This window comes from Lytechinus pictus, chromosome 3 (genome assembly GCF_037042905.1).
Source record: "Lytechinus pictus isolate F3 Inbred chromosome 3, Lp3.0, whole genome shotgun sequence".
In the NCBI taxonomy this organism is placed as follows: Eukaryota; Metazoa; Echinodermata; class Echinoidea; order Temnopleuroida; family Toxopneustidae; genus Lytechinus; species Lytechinus pictus.
This window is the reverse complement of record NC_087247.1, coordinates 58,850,346-58,870,302: the sequence shown is the minus strand read 5'-3', so window position 1 is coordinate 58,870,302 and position 19,957 is coordinate 58,850,346. Positions and strand designations below refer to the sequence as shown.

At 35.3% G+C, this 19,957-nt stretch overlaps 1 protein-coding gene across 1 annotated transcript in view; it reads right to left on the bottom strand.

Annotated features, from left to right (window-relative positions):
• The window catches only part of LOC135153448 (uncharacterized), a 37,836-nt gene that overhangs the window by 15,743 nt on the left and 2,136 nt on the right, over nt 1–19,957 (bottom strand). The window contains exon 2 of the mRNA XM_064096032.1: nt 15,791–15,921. Coding sequence (XP_063952102.1) covers nt 15,791–15,921 — 131 coding nt within the window. The remainder of the gene's footprint in view (nt 1–15,790; nt 15,922–19,957) is intronic.

The following is a 19,957-nucleotide window of genomic DNA, read 5'->3' as shown; positions in this document are numbered from 1 at the left end:
TACATGGATAAAAGATTGTACCAAAATCAAGAGATTAATATTTTTCACCAGGTATGCATATTTATAATGAATATTATACTTGTTTTCATCTAACACTTATTTTATAAAAAAATACTACAATGTATAAATCTTGGTCATGGAATCATGGCAAGCTATCATTAGAATAGACTCATGATTCAAATAAAAATCGATGTTCCCTGGTCATAACTGCAAATCATGAATATTATTAATTTTGAAGGTGTACAGGCAAACCTTTAAATTACATTTATTTTAAATCAAGGCAAAATTATAAATCATATATGTACTGAAAATGTTTAATCCCCAAACTTTTGGCCAAGTGGGGTTAACTATCATTGTAAAGTTGAATGAAATAATCACTTATTTAATTTGTTTTAACTATTGTAACTGGTTAACCTAACATTTATTTTAAAAAAGCGTCTGCATGTCAAGGTCAAAGGATAGTAAAATTGTAAGCAGTTATCATCACCTCACATACTATTTCAGAAATAACAACCTTAATATTCTGCCATTTTTTTTACAATTATTTCCTATAACACTTTATTTAGGTCAACCTGATCTTGGTAATTTCAGACAGGGTCTGTATTGAAAAAGTTATTACTATAATGTTATACCCTTACTAAATTCATCCCTCCCTTAAATTGACATGTGAATAACTTAAACTGACCTTTATAATCTCTAATATTAGGCCATGATACCTATTTATGGATAGTGATCAAACTTTGTCAATGTCCATGCAATTTGAAAGGACTTCCACTACATCATAATACCAGTACTGGATCTGGATCTACCAATGTAGCCTTCAAAGAATATAACTGACAAAAAAGTATCTTATTGGTGCACCCGTTTGAAACCGGTACGTTTGCTACTCGCACATTTTTTCCATCCCATTTCAACACAATGACAAGCAATTGTTTATCAGACATCAGAAAAAAATAAAAGACAAAAAAAACTAAAAAATATGGTTACATGAAATGTGCTCCAGCAACAATTGCTCTGCTATGAATTCCAGACACTAATGGAATTATCAACTTTAACCCTAAATTTAACACTATACCTATCATAAACCTAATATAAAACCCTATTGCAACCCTAACCCTATATCTTAGGACAAAATAAAGCCCAGAGCAAATGTCGTGTCACCCAAAATATACTGCCGGTCTAGCGGAAACCCGAACATATATGCTACTACCATTTGCGCAGGAAAATATTAAAACCAAACATTATCCGTAGTCAAAAGTTGCGGTCGGCACATATAAAATGAAATTGCATTAGTTAGTAATTATACCAATTTTTTACCATGTTTTTTTGTTGTTGAAGATATAATAGTCAAGGATAAATTAGTGGCAAGAAAATAATAATAAAAAGAACAAGAAAAGTTTATGCCTACAATTGATGTCTTTTTGTGTCTCATTTGTATGAAATTGCATACATAAAATGTGTGATGGGAAGAGGTATTCTTTTCATATGATAAGTTATTCTTTGTGATTATGTGATTATTTGGTGGCCCTGAAAATGGCCATTTGGTATATCTGTTAAAAATGAAGACTATACTCTCAGCTCTGCTTCACAGTTGGGATACATCAAATCATCTTCGTTGTCTTCATCTTCTCCCACTTATCCATCTTCACCGTTGCCATCTTTCAATAGGACATCATCTTCGGTTTCATCTAATTCATTTCAGATGCAACGTTCCTTGAAAGAAAGTAGAAAGATTCGCTTTCCGATACCAGCCCCTCTTGGTGAATGTGTGGTCCCTGTCCATCATCCACTTGGTCCAGCAACAATGGAGCCCATCCTCGAACGGCTTGTTAATACACATCCAGAGGTTGGAGAATGGAAGTTATACCTACGGGTATGACTGCCAATCGATGTTGGAGTGACGCATCGCCAACATCACTACATCCATCCAGTGGCACCGGAACGTATGAAGTACCTGAAGACCCTGTCGCTTGGTGGGTCCTGACACACGTCTTCCCCACACACATTTCAGCCAATCATCAAACAGACCCTTGTCCATCCATCCCTTGTGTGCCCTTACAATACTTTCTTTCAAGAAACGTTGCATCTGAAACCGGTGTGTTGGCTCAGTTGGTAGAGCATCTCACAATCGGGAGGTCGGGGGTTCAAACCCCGGCCGCGTCAGACCAAAAGACGTTAAAAGATGGGAGTTGCTGCAACCCTGTTTGGCAGGGATAGAGCCTCGTCGATCCGCGGAGGGGGCACTCAGTATATAATGCATAGTGGGTATGTGCTGCGGAGGGGACCCCCATTTTTACACTCAAATTTCCGTTCCAAGGCATAGCATTTTTGTCTTATTGAGAAAAAGAACAAAGAAAGCCGCTCCAAAGCATAGCATTTCTTCTAAAAAGAAAGAAATCCGCTCCAAAGCTTCGCATATTTTCCTTTATGCCGTTCCGGCCGCATTGATCTGCTACAATGAGCTGCAATTTTGGTGAAAAGCGGCCGCAGAGCGCTGTCCGACCATCGCCTCTGTGCTAGCGCACCCGGCGCCCATGCCGCCGGGCGAGCTGCATGCACGTTCCATAGAGATAAATACGCACACGCAGGCGACCTGTTCCAAGGACCCTCGTTTTCACAAACATTTGTAGTTAAGAAAGCCTGTTCCGAGGACCCTCCCGTTATTTGTCTCGCTCGCGGCACATACCTACTACTTTTTTGGTCGAGTACCCCCCAGGCATCGATCTGGCGCTGCACAGTGGCTGCCGCGCCCACGATCAATTGGGCAGAGCAAATTTTCGGAGTATTTCATTTCATGTCTATTTCGAACAATAAAATATGGATTTTCATTTTCATCATTTCATCAATGATGTTGGACGGGAACTTGTCATTTTGAAGAGTTTTCCTCTGGAAGACGACATATGGCGGCAACTTCCCTTCATCTGCAGTGCGCGAGATTATCACTGTAGATCAATATTTCTTGTGTCATGTGGTGGTGATGCTAATGGACTAGGCAGCCATGGTGATGTTACGTGGAATGTTGAAAGTGAGTGCCATTTGGTAAGCATTGCCGATCCGGGAGAGGGTAATTTTGCTCATCAGGGAGGCGCTGAGATGTCGGTGCTGCGGCAGATAAAGAGACCATGTCAAACCATGAAGTGGTATGCATATTGCTCACTGGCCTTGGAGATTTTGGTAATGGCCCTGGCCTACATTCTCAGAGAAGCCATGGAGATGGCCTGATCTTCTCGAGACTTCTCGATTTCACATGCGAAGAGTTTCTCTTCCATTTCAGGTCAGTTGGCTGTCCTCCCACTGCACGCCTTCTGTTGCTTTGGTGCTTCAATTAGCTGCTCTTGATCTCTGCCCTCAGCAATGTCAAATCTTCTTCCTGCTATGATGAGCTTGAATGCAGGTGAGAGTGACTGCATGGCGAGGCATCTTGATCTGATCTCAAGAAGAAGCGAGATGTGTTCACTATGACAACTCAGTAAAGTGTGATTTCCCTTCAATTTCTGTCTGAGCATTCATCGAAAATAATTGTGGTGGCAATGTCTTTGAAGGGATAAGTTAATCACCGCTGGGGATCAATGCGCCTTTTATTTGCACTGGGACAAACATCTGGGTTGTGGCCTAATTGGTAATTTGTCAATCAATAACAACAAAAGATAATCATTGACAAACCAACATGTTAATTAATCATGTTGATCTGGGCAATAAATAAATGGACAATAATGGGCATTACAGACAAATAAAAAAATATATATATGGTTATCACGCTGCACTTTGGCAATTAATTAACAGACAATTGTGGATGTAAATCCCAACTTGACACTTGTCAATCAACTCAAACACAAAACATCTTAAAATAATTTAGATGAGTTTGACACACCAAACAACAAAATATTCAATGTAAAAATGGGTGAATATGTAATGGTCCATGTTATCGCATATAAGTACATCCATGAAATAGAGACATTTTTACTAATCTTTATTCAAGTAATTGATAAACTCAACACTCTAAAACCAAGAGATATAAATGTGGACACAAAGTTCTGGCTATCATTGTTTTTCTACAATATAACATTAAAATAAAAACCCATATACTTCAACCCGCATACATTCGTAATTTCGACGCTTCATTATTCCGAAGGTTCAAGTACTCTGAAGGTTCGTTATTCCGAAGGTTCGTAATTCCGAAGGTTCTTAATTTCAAAGGTTTGTTAGTCTGAAAACGAAATAAGGTTTGTAATTCCGAAGGTTCGTTAGTCTGAAAACAAAATGAGGTTCGTAATTCTGAAGGTTCGTAAGTCCGAAAACAGGTTCATAATTCCGAAGGTTCGTTCCTTCGAAAACAAAATGAGGTTCGTTAATGCGAAGGTTCGTCAGTCCGAAAACGAAATGAGGTTCGTTTATTCGAAGGTTCGTTAGTCCCAAAACAAAATGAGGTTCGTCATTCCGAAGGTCCGTTAGTCCAAAATAAAAATGAGGTTCGTTAATCCAAAGGTTCGTCAGTCCGAAAACGAAATGAGGTTTGTTTATCCGAAAATGAAATAAGGTTCGTTTGAAGTACTTATTCTATTCATGTATTCCATGAAGTTCTCAAAATATTCCTTTTCAGGTCAGATCGTCAAATCTTAACAGCTGGCACTGCATGCTCACATTTTCATTAGTATATATAGGCCTACTTCTATATGAATTCTAACAAACTCCTTAAAATTCCTCTTTATGACAGTTTATCAAAAATGTCAGCTCACACTTCGCGCTCAAAGTAATTAATTAGTTTCATACGTGTCTTGTTCATAATCACAAACTTTGCTCAGAATGTTAATGTTTTAGGACAAAATTCCTGAAATTTTTTATAACTTTTAGCTCACTCCTCCCGTTCGCATTATTCAATCAGGGATTATTAGATAAATTTCTCTTGTTTATAAGAATGAAGCTAAGAAGTCACTGTTTGGACAACCCCTTCAAGAAAAAATAAAATAAAATCAGCTTTCAGCAGCCAATCGGGGAAAATGTGAATGAACCCCACCCCACCCCTTCCTTATTGACAAAAGCTCAATCCACATCTGTATAATTAGATGTGTATATTATTGTATACACACAATAGTTTAATGTGAAAAACAGTGTGCCCCCCCATTCCGAAAAGCTGACTACGATGGCTGCAGATGGCTTTTTTGTCCCGCCCTAGCTAAAAAGTGGTGTTTGAGGTCCAAACAATCACACCCCTGCGCTGAGCGATTTTTTATTTTAGGTTTATATCATAAGTGGTAAACATTTAATTAAGAATGGATCTTTTAGTAGACATTTTGAACTTTGACAAGACGATTTCAAAAAGCATCAACACGCACCCCTAGTGATAGATAACTTCTATGATAATAATTCTGCTCTTATATTTCATTAATAGTAGATTTCTTGTTGAATGCATTTATATTTTCGTTGTTCGATGTTCAGTATTTTGTTTTTTTAAGTTGTAATTATTGTAAACATGTTAAGTTTGGTCCTTGTATCTTTGTATATGTACATGTATCTGTTTGAACCGGATAAATATAATGAATGATAAAATAAAATATTTGCAGGTCTAGCACAATGACAGATAAACATGAGCATGATGAGTTAGCTTTGCACTCGCATTATTCGATGTATCCTATTCATGAGTCACTAAATGCAATCCTTAAAAGGTTCCTTTTCTGGTCAGTATATTTTAGCTCGCACTTCGTGCTGAGTTAGATGCACATCTTTTTAATGATTACAACAAGTGGAGCGCCTCTGGCAGTCTCACCTGCATCACGCGATTCAATATAGCAGCAGTGCCAACTTTGAAAACTACTATAACATAATTATTCACAAAAACACAATCCATATAATGATACAATACTATGTTCAATGACAATGGATGACAGTTGACCTAATTGATCATGCGACCTAAGGCTTGTCAGTGATACTTGATTACCCCTATATCTACATTTTATAAACTATATCCATAAACTTTGGACGTTATGACAGCAATCTAATAATTACCTCCAAAATGGCCAAAGTTCATTGACCTTAAATGACCTTTGACTTTAGTCATGTGACCTGAAACTCGCATGAGATGTTCAGTGATACTTGATTACTCTTATGTACAAGTTTTATCAACTAGATCCGAACACTTTCGGAGTTATGATGGTAATTCAACAAATATCCCCAACTTGGCCAAAGTTCATTGACCTTAAATGACCTTTGACCTTGGTTATGTGACTTTTAAAGCCTGCACAGGATGTTCAGTGATACTTGCTTACTCTTATGTCCAAGTATTCTGAACTAGACCAATACACTTACGGAGTTATGATGGTAATTCAACAAATATCCCCAACTTGGCCAAAGTTCATTGACCTTAAATGACCTTTGAGACCTTGGTTATGAGACCTGAAACTCGCACAGAATGTTCAGTGATACTTAATTACTCTTATCTCCAAGTTTTATGAATCAGATCCATAAACTTTTGAAGTTATGATGGTAATTCAACAAATATCCCCAACTTGGCCAAAGTTCATTGACCTTGGTCAATGTGACCTGAAACTCTCACAGGATGATGTGTGATACTTGATTAATATGTCCAAGTTTTATGAATCAGATCCATAAACTTTCGAATTTATGATGGTAATTAAACAAATATCCCCAACTTGGCCAAAGTTCATTGACCTTAAATGACCTTTGACCTTAGTCATGTGACTTGAAACTCAGGCAGGATGTTAGGTAATACTTGATTACCCTTATGACCAAGTTTCATGAACTAGGTCCATATACTTTTGAAGTTATGATGAAATTTCAAACACTTAACCTTAGGTTAAGATTTTGATGTTGATTCCCCCAACATGGTCTAAGTTCATTGACCCTAAATGACCTTTGACCTTGGTCATGTGACCTGAAACTCAAGCAGGATGTTTAGTAATACTTGATTAACCTTATGTCCAAGTTTCATGTACTAGGTCCATATACTTTCTAAGTTATGCTGTCATTTCAAAAAACGAACCTTATCTCGTTTTCGGATTAACGAACCTTCGGAATAACGAACCTTATTTCGTTTTCGGATTAACGAACCTTCGTAATGACAAACCTAATTTCTTTTTCCGACTAATGAACCTTCGGAATATCGCCACAAATGTTTGGATTAACAAATCCTTTTTTGTTTTCGGTTAAACGAACATCGAGGTATTGGTAATTTACGTGTGTCGGAATTACGAACCTTCGGAATAAAGAATCTTCGGAATTACGAAGTGTAACCCTTCAACCAAACATAATACACATACAAAATGTGAATTTCCATCTCGTCATATCATTTTACATTCTGGATCCATGAATGTGAATCATATTGATGACGTAGGGCTTTCTTCTTTGTCTTATGCCTTTAATCAAACTATACTTTATACTAAAGATATGATACAGCTGGTGAAGAAGGATGATATTCTATCAAGCCATGGTGGACGCCGGACAAGCGTCTGGCCCCCATCGAGGGGAACTTCTGATTTCCGAAGGGCATTTCCTGCCCTTCACCAAAATAAATCTCTGAGGAGCACAGAAGCCTCTCCTCAAAAACATAAATTGGACTGAAAGGATAGTCATGGAAGAGTGACTGTCAAAAAAACGTGAATATCAATACTTCTATTGAACTCAAGTTGAAGGTTTTGGGAGTTCTTTGTTTTTATACTCTAAATTCATGGATTCATGGGCTATGAATAGTAAAACACTGGATTACACTGTGAAGATTTGAAAGCTTAAAGTGTTGAATCTAAATTTATTTGAATATAAATATTTAGGATTCAAATCTAAACCAGAGGTCAACTGATCACTTACCACAGCCAATCTTAATTTATTAAAAATCTGTATAATTTTAGCAGAGTGTAGGCTACTGTACAATCATTTATTCATATTAAGTTTCATATATTTGTCATAGATATAATACATTTCCTTATTTCATCTAACTCTGAGATTATTGGATTAGTTTCCTATCCACTCAACTACCAGTTAATCATAATTCAAATTTAGATATCAGATATAAATGACATATATACCGGTAGCCAAGAAACAAAATTTCCAACTGAAACTTGTTGCCTTATAATTAATCAAGTCAAGTACATATAATACATTGTATTTTCTGAAGCAGTCGTACAGCAAGACATCCCTATCAAGAATAAACTGAAGAAATAAATCACATTATTTTTTTTATCTAAGACATGATTTAAAATTTCTTTACTTTGTTTCTGCATGTATTCTAGGAATAAGTAATTATATTGTCTTCCACATTGTAAATGTGTTTTATGTTAAATGTGATAGTGTATTGTCATGCTGGCACTGATCTTTAGATGAAGCACACCTTGTATGGAGGAAATAATTCATTAATAATAGATAACTAGCAAATTGAGTTCAATTAAATAGGTCATTTCCCTAGTTAATATGCATGAGCATAGTAGATCATGTTTACAGTACACAGAAGCAATGTGCTTATGTTGAACACAGAACAAGGTTTTATAATCATCAGGAATGATAACAGAATAAAAATTTAATCATTTTATTTACAATGAATGAATATAACAGCCCATGAATGGTAGAGATCACCTTGATTTCACTTTATATAAGTTTCAATTGCAAATGAGAAGTAATGAAAAATTGTAAAGAGATTATTTGATTATAGATACAGTATCAATTTAATATGTTACAACTCATTACAATTTATGACAATATGTTTATGTCCACAGCACACAATATGTAAAGATATATGACCCAAGACAGTGTTATATGATTTTGCTTATTTTCATACTGTACAAATATTATACATTTAATTAAAAAAATAATTTATTCAGGTGAATTTTTGATTTATGAAGAATTTCAATCCGTGGCTGGGAATTTATTATATATTTTTAATGGGGGGGGGGGGGGCAATTGAAGGTCTCCAAAACTATCAACTTATTCATTTTCAAGTCACTCCCGGGGGGGCCACTTACATTGACGACTGGATACCATGCGCGACCAAAAAAACACGTAAAAAAGATGTCTTTTTCAAGATAGGGCACGTTACGTACGTAACGTGATAAGGGTGTCAAAAACTCTAAAATAATGAAAAAAGGGTATTTATTTTCGCTAGGAAAGCTACGTGTTTAGGATCAAATTTGCGAGGGTGTACAAAATTAAGACTAAAATGTTTTATTAAGGATGTACTTTTGCCCCAAGAGTCAACACTACATGTTTAGAGTACGATTTGGGCGAGATGTGGGGCTGTACTAAACCCAATGATGTGGGTGAAGGTAGGCCGACAACCGACGTCCGTGACATAACAATAAAAATATCGCTGTACTTGTTTAGGGGGTCAATTCAGGGAACTAGTGCGAGAGAATTGTTTTGTTTCCAATACTTGTTAAGGGTATGGTTTCACACGCCAATACTTGTTAAGGGGTGCATTTTCATATGAAATTACACTATTTCAAAGCTTTGCTGTATATATTATACACCCCTTTTTCTGGATAGTATGCAGTGCTTAAAAGTATTGCATTAAGAGCTATAAATGTTGCATGTAAATATTATTGTTTTAAGATGTAATGAATAAATAGCAGAGGAAAATAAAGAATAATACTATAAAACAAAAAAGATGAGATTGAGTGTGTAATGGTGGTAAAGAAGAAAATTAAATGTAAAATTCCAGGGGTTTGAAATAAATCCAGAGTAGCTGGCTGTGATAGGTGAACAGGATACATCAGATATAAATTTTAAACCTTGTGGTTTTGAATTTAAAGCAAACACAAAATGAATTTAAATCATCATGATTAAAACATATCTGTTTGGCTGGTCCACTTTTCACAGCTACTCTGGTTTTATTTCAAATCATTTTAATTCATAGTCTATAACTGGGAGCTATTGCTTGGCTAAACCATCATAAACATCACACGATAATACCATCTCATATACCTTTCATATTAACAAGTCATAACAATAACCCATTTTTCTTTCTCTTAGTCAAAGAATCATATAAAGTATGAATTGTTTCTTATATAGTTTGCAAGTATTGTGGGGTGGAAAGTTAACTTTGTAAAATATTTTAAAGGAAAACTTTAGAAAGAGTATTATAGAGAAAAGGTACATGATGAACATGAATATTCTATCCAAAATACATTGGTGCAGAATGAAAGGTAAGCTTGATGTTGAAACCCAGAAGAGGTAGCTCATAAAACAACAAGGCAAAAGCGATTTTGTGTCTCGCCCACTCATGAAAATAACCAGAAGTATTGTGATTTGCGAGGGCACGCAACAGAATTGTATCGAAACTTCATTGTGAAATTACTGGGATAGAATAACACTTGTCATAAGAGCCTTGTACTTAAACTTTAATGTTGACCTGAAAATGACCTTTGACCTTACCATGTGACCTCCAACTGCAGCATAACATGCAGGTCGCCTAAGTACATCTACCATCCAAGTTTGGTTGAAAAGTGACTTACGGTTGCGGAGTTAGGTGTCATAAGAGTCTTGCATGTAAACTTTAACAGACCTGCCAACCTCTGGGAATGAAAAACTGTATTCTGTGATAAAAAAAACTGTATTTTTCCCCCCAAAAGTGTATTTCATAATAAAATGCGTGGCGCACTCGCTCATCGCAGCACCCAAGCTGCATGCAAGCTAAAATGCGCACTGCTCTTGCAAATGAAAAAAAATAAAAATTTAAACATGTGTATATCTCACCCTGGTTTTAACAAAATAATTGAAAAAAAAACAAGTTACCTGAAATAACCATATTTGTGTAAGTTTAATGAATTTTTGTTTTTTTTACAAGAACGTATTATTTAAAGAAAAAACGTACTGCCGTATTTTGGTTGCAAAAGCGTACTAAATATGCCAAAAACGTACAGGTTGGCAGGTCTGCTTTAACGTTGACCTGAAAATGACCTTTGACCTTGATACCATGTGACCTCTGACTGCAGCATAACATGCAGGTCCCCCAAGTCCATCTACCATCTAAGTTTGGTTGAAAAGTGTCTTACGGTTGCGGAGTTAGGTGTCATAAGAGAGTCTTGCATGTAAACTTTAATGTTGACCTGAAAATGACCTTTGACCTTACCATGTGACCTCCGACTGCAGTTTATCATGTAGGTCCCCCAAGTCCATCTACAATCCAAGTTTGGTTGAAAAGTAACATAAGGTTGTGGAGTTATGTGTCATAAGGTTTGTGAAGGACGGACGACGGACGGACGACATTTGGATCCCTAAATGCCACCGCACACCTTACGACTATTCGCGATCCGATTTTGGAACAAATCGCACTCATTTTCTGAAAATGTGAATGGAACATATCATTTTATTTGCGGTTAAACTTAATTGAAAGAATACTAATATAACCATTTTGAAAGATTGCAAACCTTTATTTTAGAGTAAAGGCCAAATTAGTTTCAAATCGTAGCCAATCGTACGACTGCTATGACGTCATTACGACTAGATATTAAATTCGCTTTTATTCTAACAAGGATGATAGCATAGTCACAGATTTGAACATAGGTATTCGTACGATGATTTAGAACATTACACAGTAAGATATTTCAAGTCTCAATATCAGCATCAAATTCTACATTTTATTCTGAAATCGGGTCGCAGACCAATCGTAAGGTGTGCGGTCGTCTTAAGTCCCGCCTTCACCTATTGTGGGCGAGACAATAAAACAATCATATCTTGCAGGGAGATGATTGAATTCATGAAATAACAAGTGGAATGCCTCTGGAAGTCTTGCCTGCATTTCTAATGTAGCAGCACTAAAACTTTCCCTTGGTTAAGATTTTAATGTTGATACCACAATATATTCAAAGTTCATCAATGTAAAATGACATTTGACCTTGATCATGTGACCTGAAACTTGGGCAAGATGATCAGTGATACTAGATAACCCTTATGTCAAATTTTCATGAAATAGATTTATATATACGTTCATATAAAATAGAAATGGTCTTAATTGGTTTAGTAAAATGCAATAGAAATAAAATCTTAGATTTCAAAAGCAGCGTAGCTCTAAAAAATGAAAGGTAAGTCACACTCTTCGTCAGTGTCCATGATGTAACCAAAAAAAGACAATTCAAAATCTGTTTTTGAAACAGTCGTGAAAAGCATGTCTGTTCATGTATGATAGGCAGGTTCATGAATTGTAGAGATGCATACAAGCACCTAGGGAGAGGATGTAATTGTCTCAATTTTCCTTATAAATTCAAATTATTTCTCTGTATACATATTCATTTCTAGTTTTTTACAGATTGTGAAGGAGTGTAATTTCTAATCATAACATTTTTTATTGAATTCTACTTACAAAAACTATTACATTTTATTGAGAATTGAAAAAATATATATTCTTAAACAAAATTATTTTTCAATTGACATTGATTTACATACCTTAATTGTTATCATAGTCCGCATGACTTCAAGATTTTCATGCAAATGATTTTTTAAAGGAATGGGGAAAGAAACAATAAAAACCCCATATGGGTTACAAGGAAACTATGAAGCATGAAAGAAGCTAACTTCCTTCTCTGCTTTTGTTATAGGATTATCAGCAATTTCTGGGGTCCAGTGAGGAATTTATAGCCATACTCGCAAGCACTTTATAAAACCATTATTATTCAACAAACAAGAGCTTGAAAACAATTCAATTTGCATATTTTTGTATGCCTTGCATCACAAGAGTATATCCCTTTCTATTTAGTATTTAACTTATGAAATAAATCATATAATCAACAAGGCTACATGATTAGTAAGAATAAAAATGGAATTAAAATATAAGTTTGGTCTTGAAAAGTAAATCATTCTTGAAATAGGCACTGACCCAAATACCCAGAAATAAATTGGTGTATTGCGTTGTGTCAGTGACACTTAAAAATAAGTTCAGTGTGGAACCTTTCAATTAATCCAACCAAACACATTTTAATTTTATGTTTTCCACATTATAGAACTATGTTCGACTGGTCCTTATTCACAGTCAATCTGGATTTATTAAAGGGCAAGTCCACCCCAACAAAAGTTGATTTGAATATAAAGAGAAAAATCCAACAAACATAACACTGAAAATTTCATCAAAATCGGATGTAAAATAAGAAAGTTATGACATTTTAAAGTTTCGCTTAATTTCACAAAACAGTTATATACACATCCTGGCTGGTATGCAAATGAAAAGACTGTGATGTCATCCACTCACTATTTCTTTTGTATCTTATTATATGAAATATTCTAATTTTTTCCTCATTTTCAAGTGATACAACGATTAATTCCTCCCTGAACATGAGGAATTAGCATTGTTTAATACTATATGGTTCAGTCAAGTTGGTCCTTATTGTCAAATCTATAAAAAATGAAATGTTGTATAATTCAAACAATAAAAAACAAAAGAAATAGTGAGTGATGGACATCATCGACTGACTCACCTAGTTGTGCATATCACTGTTTTGTAAAAAATAAGCAAAACTTTAAAATGTCATAACTTTCTTATTTTACATCCGATTTTGATGAAATTTTCAGCACTATGCTAGTTAGATTTTTCTCTATTTATTCAAATCAGCATTTTCCTGGGGTGGACTTGACCTTTAAATCCCTGAAATTTAGAGTGTAGGGCACAAACATTCATATGATCAAGTAAATAAATGGATTGTGACAAGTATGCATTTTTTTATTGGGGGGGGGGGGGTGGGTTTACCAAACCAAAGATGTAGGCTCTTGCTCATGGTTTCTGTTTTTTCCATTCTTATTCTGACTGTAATCAATTATTTGGTGACACAAGCAAGCCCAGAAAGATAATAATCTATATTGTTTTTTAAGCATCTTTGATGTCTTTTGAACAGCTTATCATCTTCTTTTTACTTTTACCCCTTTTGGGGTTGTCCTAGTTTAGCACATAATAATTAAGAGCCACATAATGAGATTGTACAGTGAAGTTCTAGAAAAATAGATTGAAAAAGGAAATTCCTTTTTGTTGGCTTACATAACCATTATTTGATGCATCCTGATGGGTTACAGAAGATGGATGTTGTTCAAGTCTGATAATTCAAACCAGCTGTCACCATTATGTGCTCAGGATTCCATTTAAAAATATTAATTTTGTAAAGGCATCTTCTGCCAAATTGTTTAGTTGAGAAAAATATCACTTGAAAGTACATCAATGCTTCTATTGAAATCTTACAATAACATATTGAACAAACTTCTGAATATATTACTACTGGTGTAAAATATTGAATGGCTTAGCTAGAAATATATCAATGAATACATATTAATCCTAATTTTCAATATTTCAATATTTTGATATCTTTCGATATTTATAATTAATAATCACTGGACCCTCCTGTAAAACAGCGTTGTTATAATGGTACTTTCACACAGGGAGGCTATCCAGCCATTTACACTCTTGCTTTTTATCAATTGATTTTGTATTTTTGTTTTTCTTTGAAGAAAATAAATTACCATACCATAATCATAAGCGTTTAATATTCGGTACAAGGAGTGGAACATTACTTGAGCTCTCAAATAACCATATATATGCACACTTAAAATGGCAGATAATGGGTAGCTCTTGTCTAGAGCTGTAAAGGAAATTGCCTCCAAGTTATTATAAAAGGTTGTTCATAAAATAATAATGCACCAAAGATGACAATTGCTTAAGTTATCAAAATCACAAACATTATAACTTGATGCTACGTGCACTACAAGCAGAAACAAATGTATGGGGCTATATATACACCTGGTGACCAGTTTCAACCACTATCACATGTACCTTCTTTTAAAAACAAATTACTTTGTACATTTAAGCAATTTTCAATATTTCAATATCATGATAATAATAGTGTTGATGTTGTCCAATACATTCAAATGCTTCTGGCACCCCGACGTTACCCCTTCATAGCCAATATGTGAATATTATATGGACCCTTATAAGGAAAAAAAATTGAAAATATGTATAAAAGTCACAATCAGTATAAAACTTGCCAATTCATCATTGACACTACATCCTCTTTTTTTGCAAATACTGTAATATTTTAAGCTCTTAATTTACATTTTCATAATAAAAATCTTTGACTCAATAACATGACTTGTCAATATAGGCCTATAGGCCAACACAGGTTTCTTGAAAAATAAGTATAATACTCCAATAGACAACCTCTCCAGTACTGATCAAATAAGTATCATGTTGCTAGGGTATTACCTTCATTTGCAGATATCATAATCAGTAAATGTACAGTATTTCAATACCAAAAAATAAGAATAGGATTAGTCTTGATCAATTAGAATAGAATCTAGAAAATCATTATCAATTAACATCCCCTCTGTACTTAGACATCAATTTTATAAAAACAAACTTTAAACCTCACCATGTGACACTGTTTAGGAGTCCTCCTTGAAATCAAGTTCGAGGGTTGGTGTTATTCCTAGAATATAAAATCTCTGGAGAAGATGTTATTGAGTCCAGTCAAGTAACTACATCTTACATATTCCAGTTTTCCTATTCACTTCAGGTCTAGGTCTCTAAATAAAATCAGCTCTTGGCTCTCTCAATGTACTTAAGTTATGAAGTTTTCAGTCAGTTTAGAAAATAACAAGCAATTCCAATATTCAAGTCAAGTGTTATCTATGTGGTGAACAGAAAGCGAGCAGAGAAAACTTTTTGTCAGCTTTGAGAGTGGTTCGGCAGTGCACGAGAGGAAACAAACAATACAAGGTTGCCCCTTCCTCGCTGAGGATACAAAAAGGTATCACAGCAAATACACTGCTGCTTGAGTGTGTGTGGGTGTATGTGAGTGAGAAGGGGGTAACTTACTGCTGTGAGTTGAAGCCCTGCATTGGGACGTACTTCCTGATCCATGGAACATGGTGAGTCATCTGTACACCTCAACGCTGTCAACGCATTTGCACTTCCTTGATGAGTGCAACCAGAGACAAAACCAAAATCTATGGTGGAAACACAAGGAAGCAGTACTTTTGATTGCTAGAAAGAAACGTATCTGAGTTCTAAAACAAGCTTCTTCTGTGCCTACTTTCTGATTCTCAGTTCTATTGATGTTACTTTGTCTGAGTAAAAGGGAGAAGATAATCACTCCCAACTAAATAATTAAGTGACTCTAGTCTTATAGATTACTTTTTCAGATCAAGCTAACTAGAAAATAAAGAAATGGGCTGATAGGTCTACAAGGCTATTTGATAAACTAGAGATGCTCGGCAGGTCGCGCGGCCGAGCACATGTATCCCGCGTCATCCGTCATTGCCATATATAGAGCCCACACAGATATTTGACAAATAAATACAATTGTCATGGCGACAATGACCCTGCCCACATTTTGCCTGTGGGTACCAAATTTGATTTTGACAATAATATGACGTAGCAGCATGACTCTGCAGAACCTAAAATATTGTCCAGTAGCACCTGTTGGGGAATACAATTATAGAGTAATCTGGATATATATTTTTTTTGCAGGATGTGTGAGACATAATCATAAGATAGCATAAAGTATATAAACAAGTGACAATCTTATATATAGTGACTGGAGAAAGACATAGATACAATATAGAAAAAAAAATTAATGAGTAAAATGCAGAGGCAAACTATATACGCAAATAAATGCTTGAAGCATAGCAGCCTAACCCTATGACCCCCCCCCTCAAAAATGATAGGTATCTTCGCTTTACCTTCTAATATTGCTTCTGTGTGCCAACTGTTATGACAAACTGGAAAAAAGCAGAAGTTACAGGTTTTACCAAATTTTCCACAAAAATATGGTTACCATGGGAACCAAGTTTCCACCCACTCCAAAATCATTAGGCGGCTTTGCTTTACCATAATGGACCTTCATGACAAATCAGAAGATAATTGGAGAAGAAATGCAGCCAATAGAGCACTCACAAGGAAATCTCTGCTATTTCCACAAAAACTCTTGTTACCATGGCAAGGATGTCTCCGCCCACACCAGAATCAATAGGCGGCTTTGCTTTACCATAATGGACCTTCATGCCACATTTGAAGATGATCGGAGAAGAAATGCAGCTGGTAGAGCGCTCACAAGGACATCTCTGCTATTTCCACAAAAAACTAGTTACCATGGCAACGATGTCTCCGCCCACATCAAAATCAATAGGCGGCTTTGCTTTACCATATTGGACCTTCATGCCACATTTGAAGATGATCGGAGAAGAAATGCAGCTGGTAGAGCGCTCACAAGGACATCTCTGCTATTTCCACAAAAACTCGTTACCATGGCAACGATGTCTCTGCCCACACCAAAATTGATAGGCGGCTTTGCTTTACCATAATGGACCTTCATGCCACATTTGAAGATGATCGGAGAAGAAATGCAGCTGGTAGAGCGCTCACAAGGACATCTCTGCTATTTCCACAAAAACTTGTTACCATGGCAACGATGTCTCCGCCCACACCAAAATCAATAGGCGGCTTTGCTACACCACACTCAACCTTCATGCCACATTTGAAGATGATCGGAGAAGAAATGCAGCTGGTAGAGTGCTCACAAGGACATCTCTGCTATTTCCACAAAACGCTTGTTACCATGGCAACGATGTCTCTGCCCACACCAAAATCCATAGGCTTCTTTGCTATTCCATACTCAACCTTCATGCCAAATTTGAAGACAATCGGAGAAGAAATGCAGCTGATAGAGCGCTCACAAGGATATCTCTGCGGCGGACGCGGCGGCGCGACGAGGCCAAATCCATAGTATCCTCCAAACTCTGTTTGGGGGATACAATAAGGGCTAAGTTAATAAGTTTAAAGAGGTCCCTGAAAGAGGCTTCAAATTATTATTTTTTGGCAGGATTTGATTATATTTTAAACTTTATATAAATTTTATATAAATTTAGTATAAAATGTGAATGTCACACATGTCAAGTAAAATCAACTTAACTCAAACATTTTCAACATCAGTTTATTGGTTGGTTATAGTTTTGCGGTGGCAAGTTAAGGCAACAGTGGAAAAAAAATATTTGACAGGTGTACCAGCACATGAAATATTACAATTAAAACAATTACTAATCATAACTTGAAAAAATCATAGTAAAATGAATTCTCATCAATTTCTTTCTTCATAAATGTATGTAATACTTTGTAGAAGAAAAAGTACAGTAAGTTGACAAGTAATTACTTTATTTTCTATTTTTATTTTGTATTTATGGGTTGATTTAATTAATTTGTTTTTTTTTTTGCTATTACTTATACTCATTACTTTACTTTCCTTACACATATAGGCCTACAGTGAGATGTAGGGGAGATTGTAGTTTGAACGTTTTTGACAAAAATGGCTGTTAAGTCCCAATAGATTTTATTCAAGAAATAATCAATATATCAGCTTAAAACTAAGGGTTACAAATCATGTACCCATAAAAGTCTTCAACTCTATGATGGTTACTGAAAAATCCACCTTGAACAAGACCATCTCAAGTGTTCCAACTTACTCCATATAAGTTGGAACATGGTATGGGGTAAGTTGGAACACTGCATAGTCAATTAAGAATTATACTAAAACTACTACATGGTGTTGGCTTATTTGCTTATTTTTTTAAGTTCAAAATATTAAAGGTGTGTATTCTGATTTGTTGAACTTTATGCATTCTATTACACATGATATACAGCCACTCATGTAAGCCGACTGTGTAGTAGAATTCTGCATATATATTATTTTGTGTGCATTTGATTTTACAAGCAATTAAGTGTATCAGCAATTTCATGTACTTCTGCACCAAATTTACATGACATTAATCAGATCATTATTAATACAATGTAGTGTTTTGAACTGTAACTCAGTAATAAAATGGATATGGAGGCTGACACTGAATATATGAAATATAAATAGTGGCTTTCATGACAAATGTATGATGCCAAAATCTTATTACTCATTAGGTAGGGGCAAAGTTGGGGATGATTATAGGAACACACACCTTTAACTGTACTTTGAACTATTTACAGTATCTATACCATACAATAACAATCGAAGGTCAGAACTGAATGAATGGAAATGTAAATTATGCTAAAGAATAATGCACATTGTTGTCAAACATGAGATACAAAGTGTGGTACTCTACCCAATGAAATGCACCTAGCATGTTAAAACAAAAGTACATTGGGTAATTAATTTGGCAACTAATTACTAAATATATTGCAGTTAAGATTTTAAACCAACACATTTGCCGTTCCAAATAGCCCCTTCAATTTTGTTCCAAATAACCCCAGGGGCCCATGTGATATTTACAAGCTTACAGCACAAAAAAGGGACTTCACCATGGCATATTAATAACCTTATTTTGTAGTTTGGTACAAATGTCTATTATACCCCAAAACTGGCCAACCTGATCTATAAACTTCTCTGAGATAATAAAACATTTGTGAAAGAAAAAAAAATACTCAGAAGGTGAAAAACCAAACATTCCTTCCTAACTTCACCAGGCTTGTTGCACATGAGTTGTCTGTAATATGGTGGAAGGCTGTTGCTAATGGCAATAAATTGAGGGCAGTATTGCATAAATTTATTTATAGGTGTTAAAGAAAATTACAATGTTTCACCTTACCCCGCGTTCCAACCAAACCCAAATCTCCCCTACCTCACCAAAATGTGAGCTCTCCAAACAATGGCCCATAACGGACTATCACATCTTGATCAATACTTACTGTATTAATTTGGCACTAAAACCTTTAAAATGTTGGTTCTGTAATTAAATAGTAAAGCAATACTAGCATATTTTCTTGATAGAATACTAACTGAATGTCCTAAAATTTTTAAGATAATATTATAAAAGGCTTTCAGATTTTAAAAATAACTTACAAAGTTTGGTAATAAAAACACATCAATTGTATTAGAATATCATCCTTATCTTAACTTCTTTTTAATGATAATTGTGTCCTAAATTATGTTTAGATATATACCCTTTTTCCATTCAGGACCATATATCAGATTTTCTTTTCCAATGCTTTTCTCATCAGCTT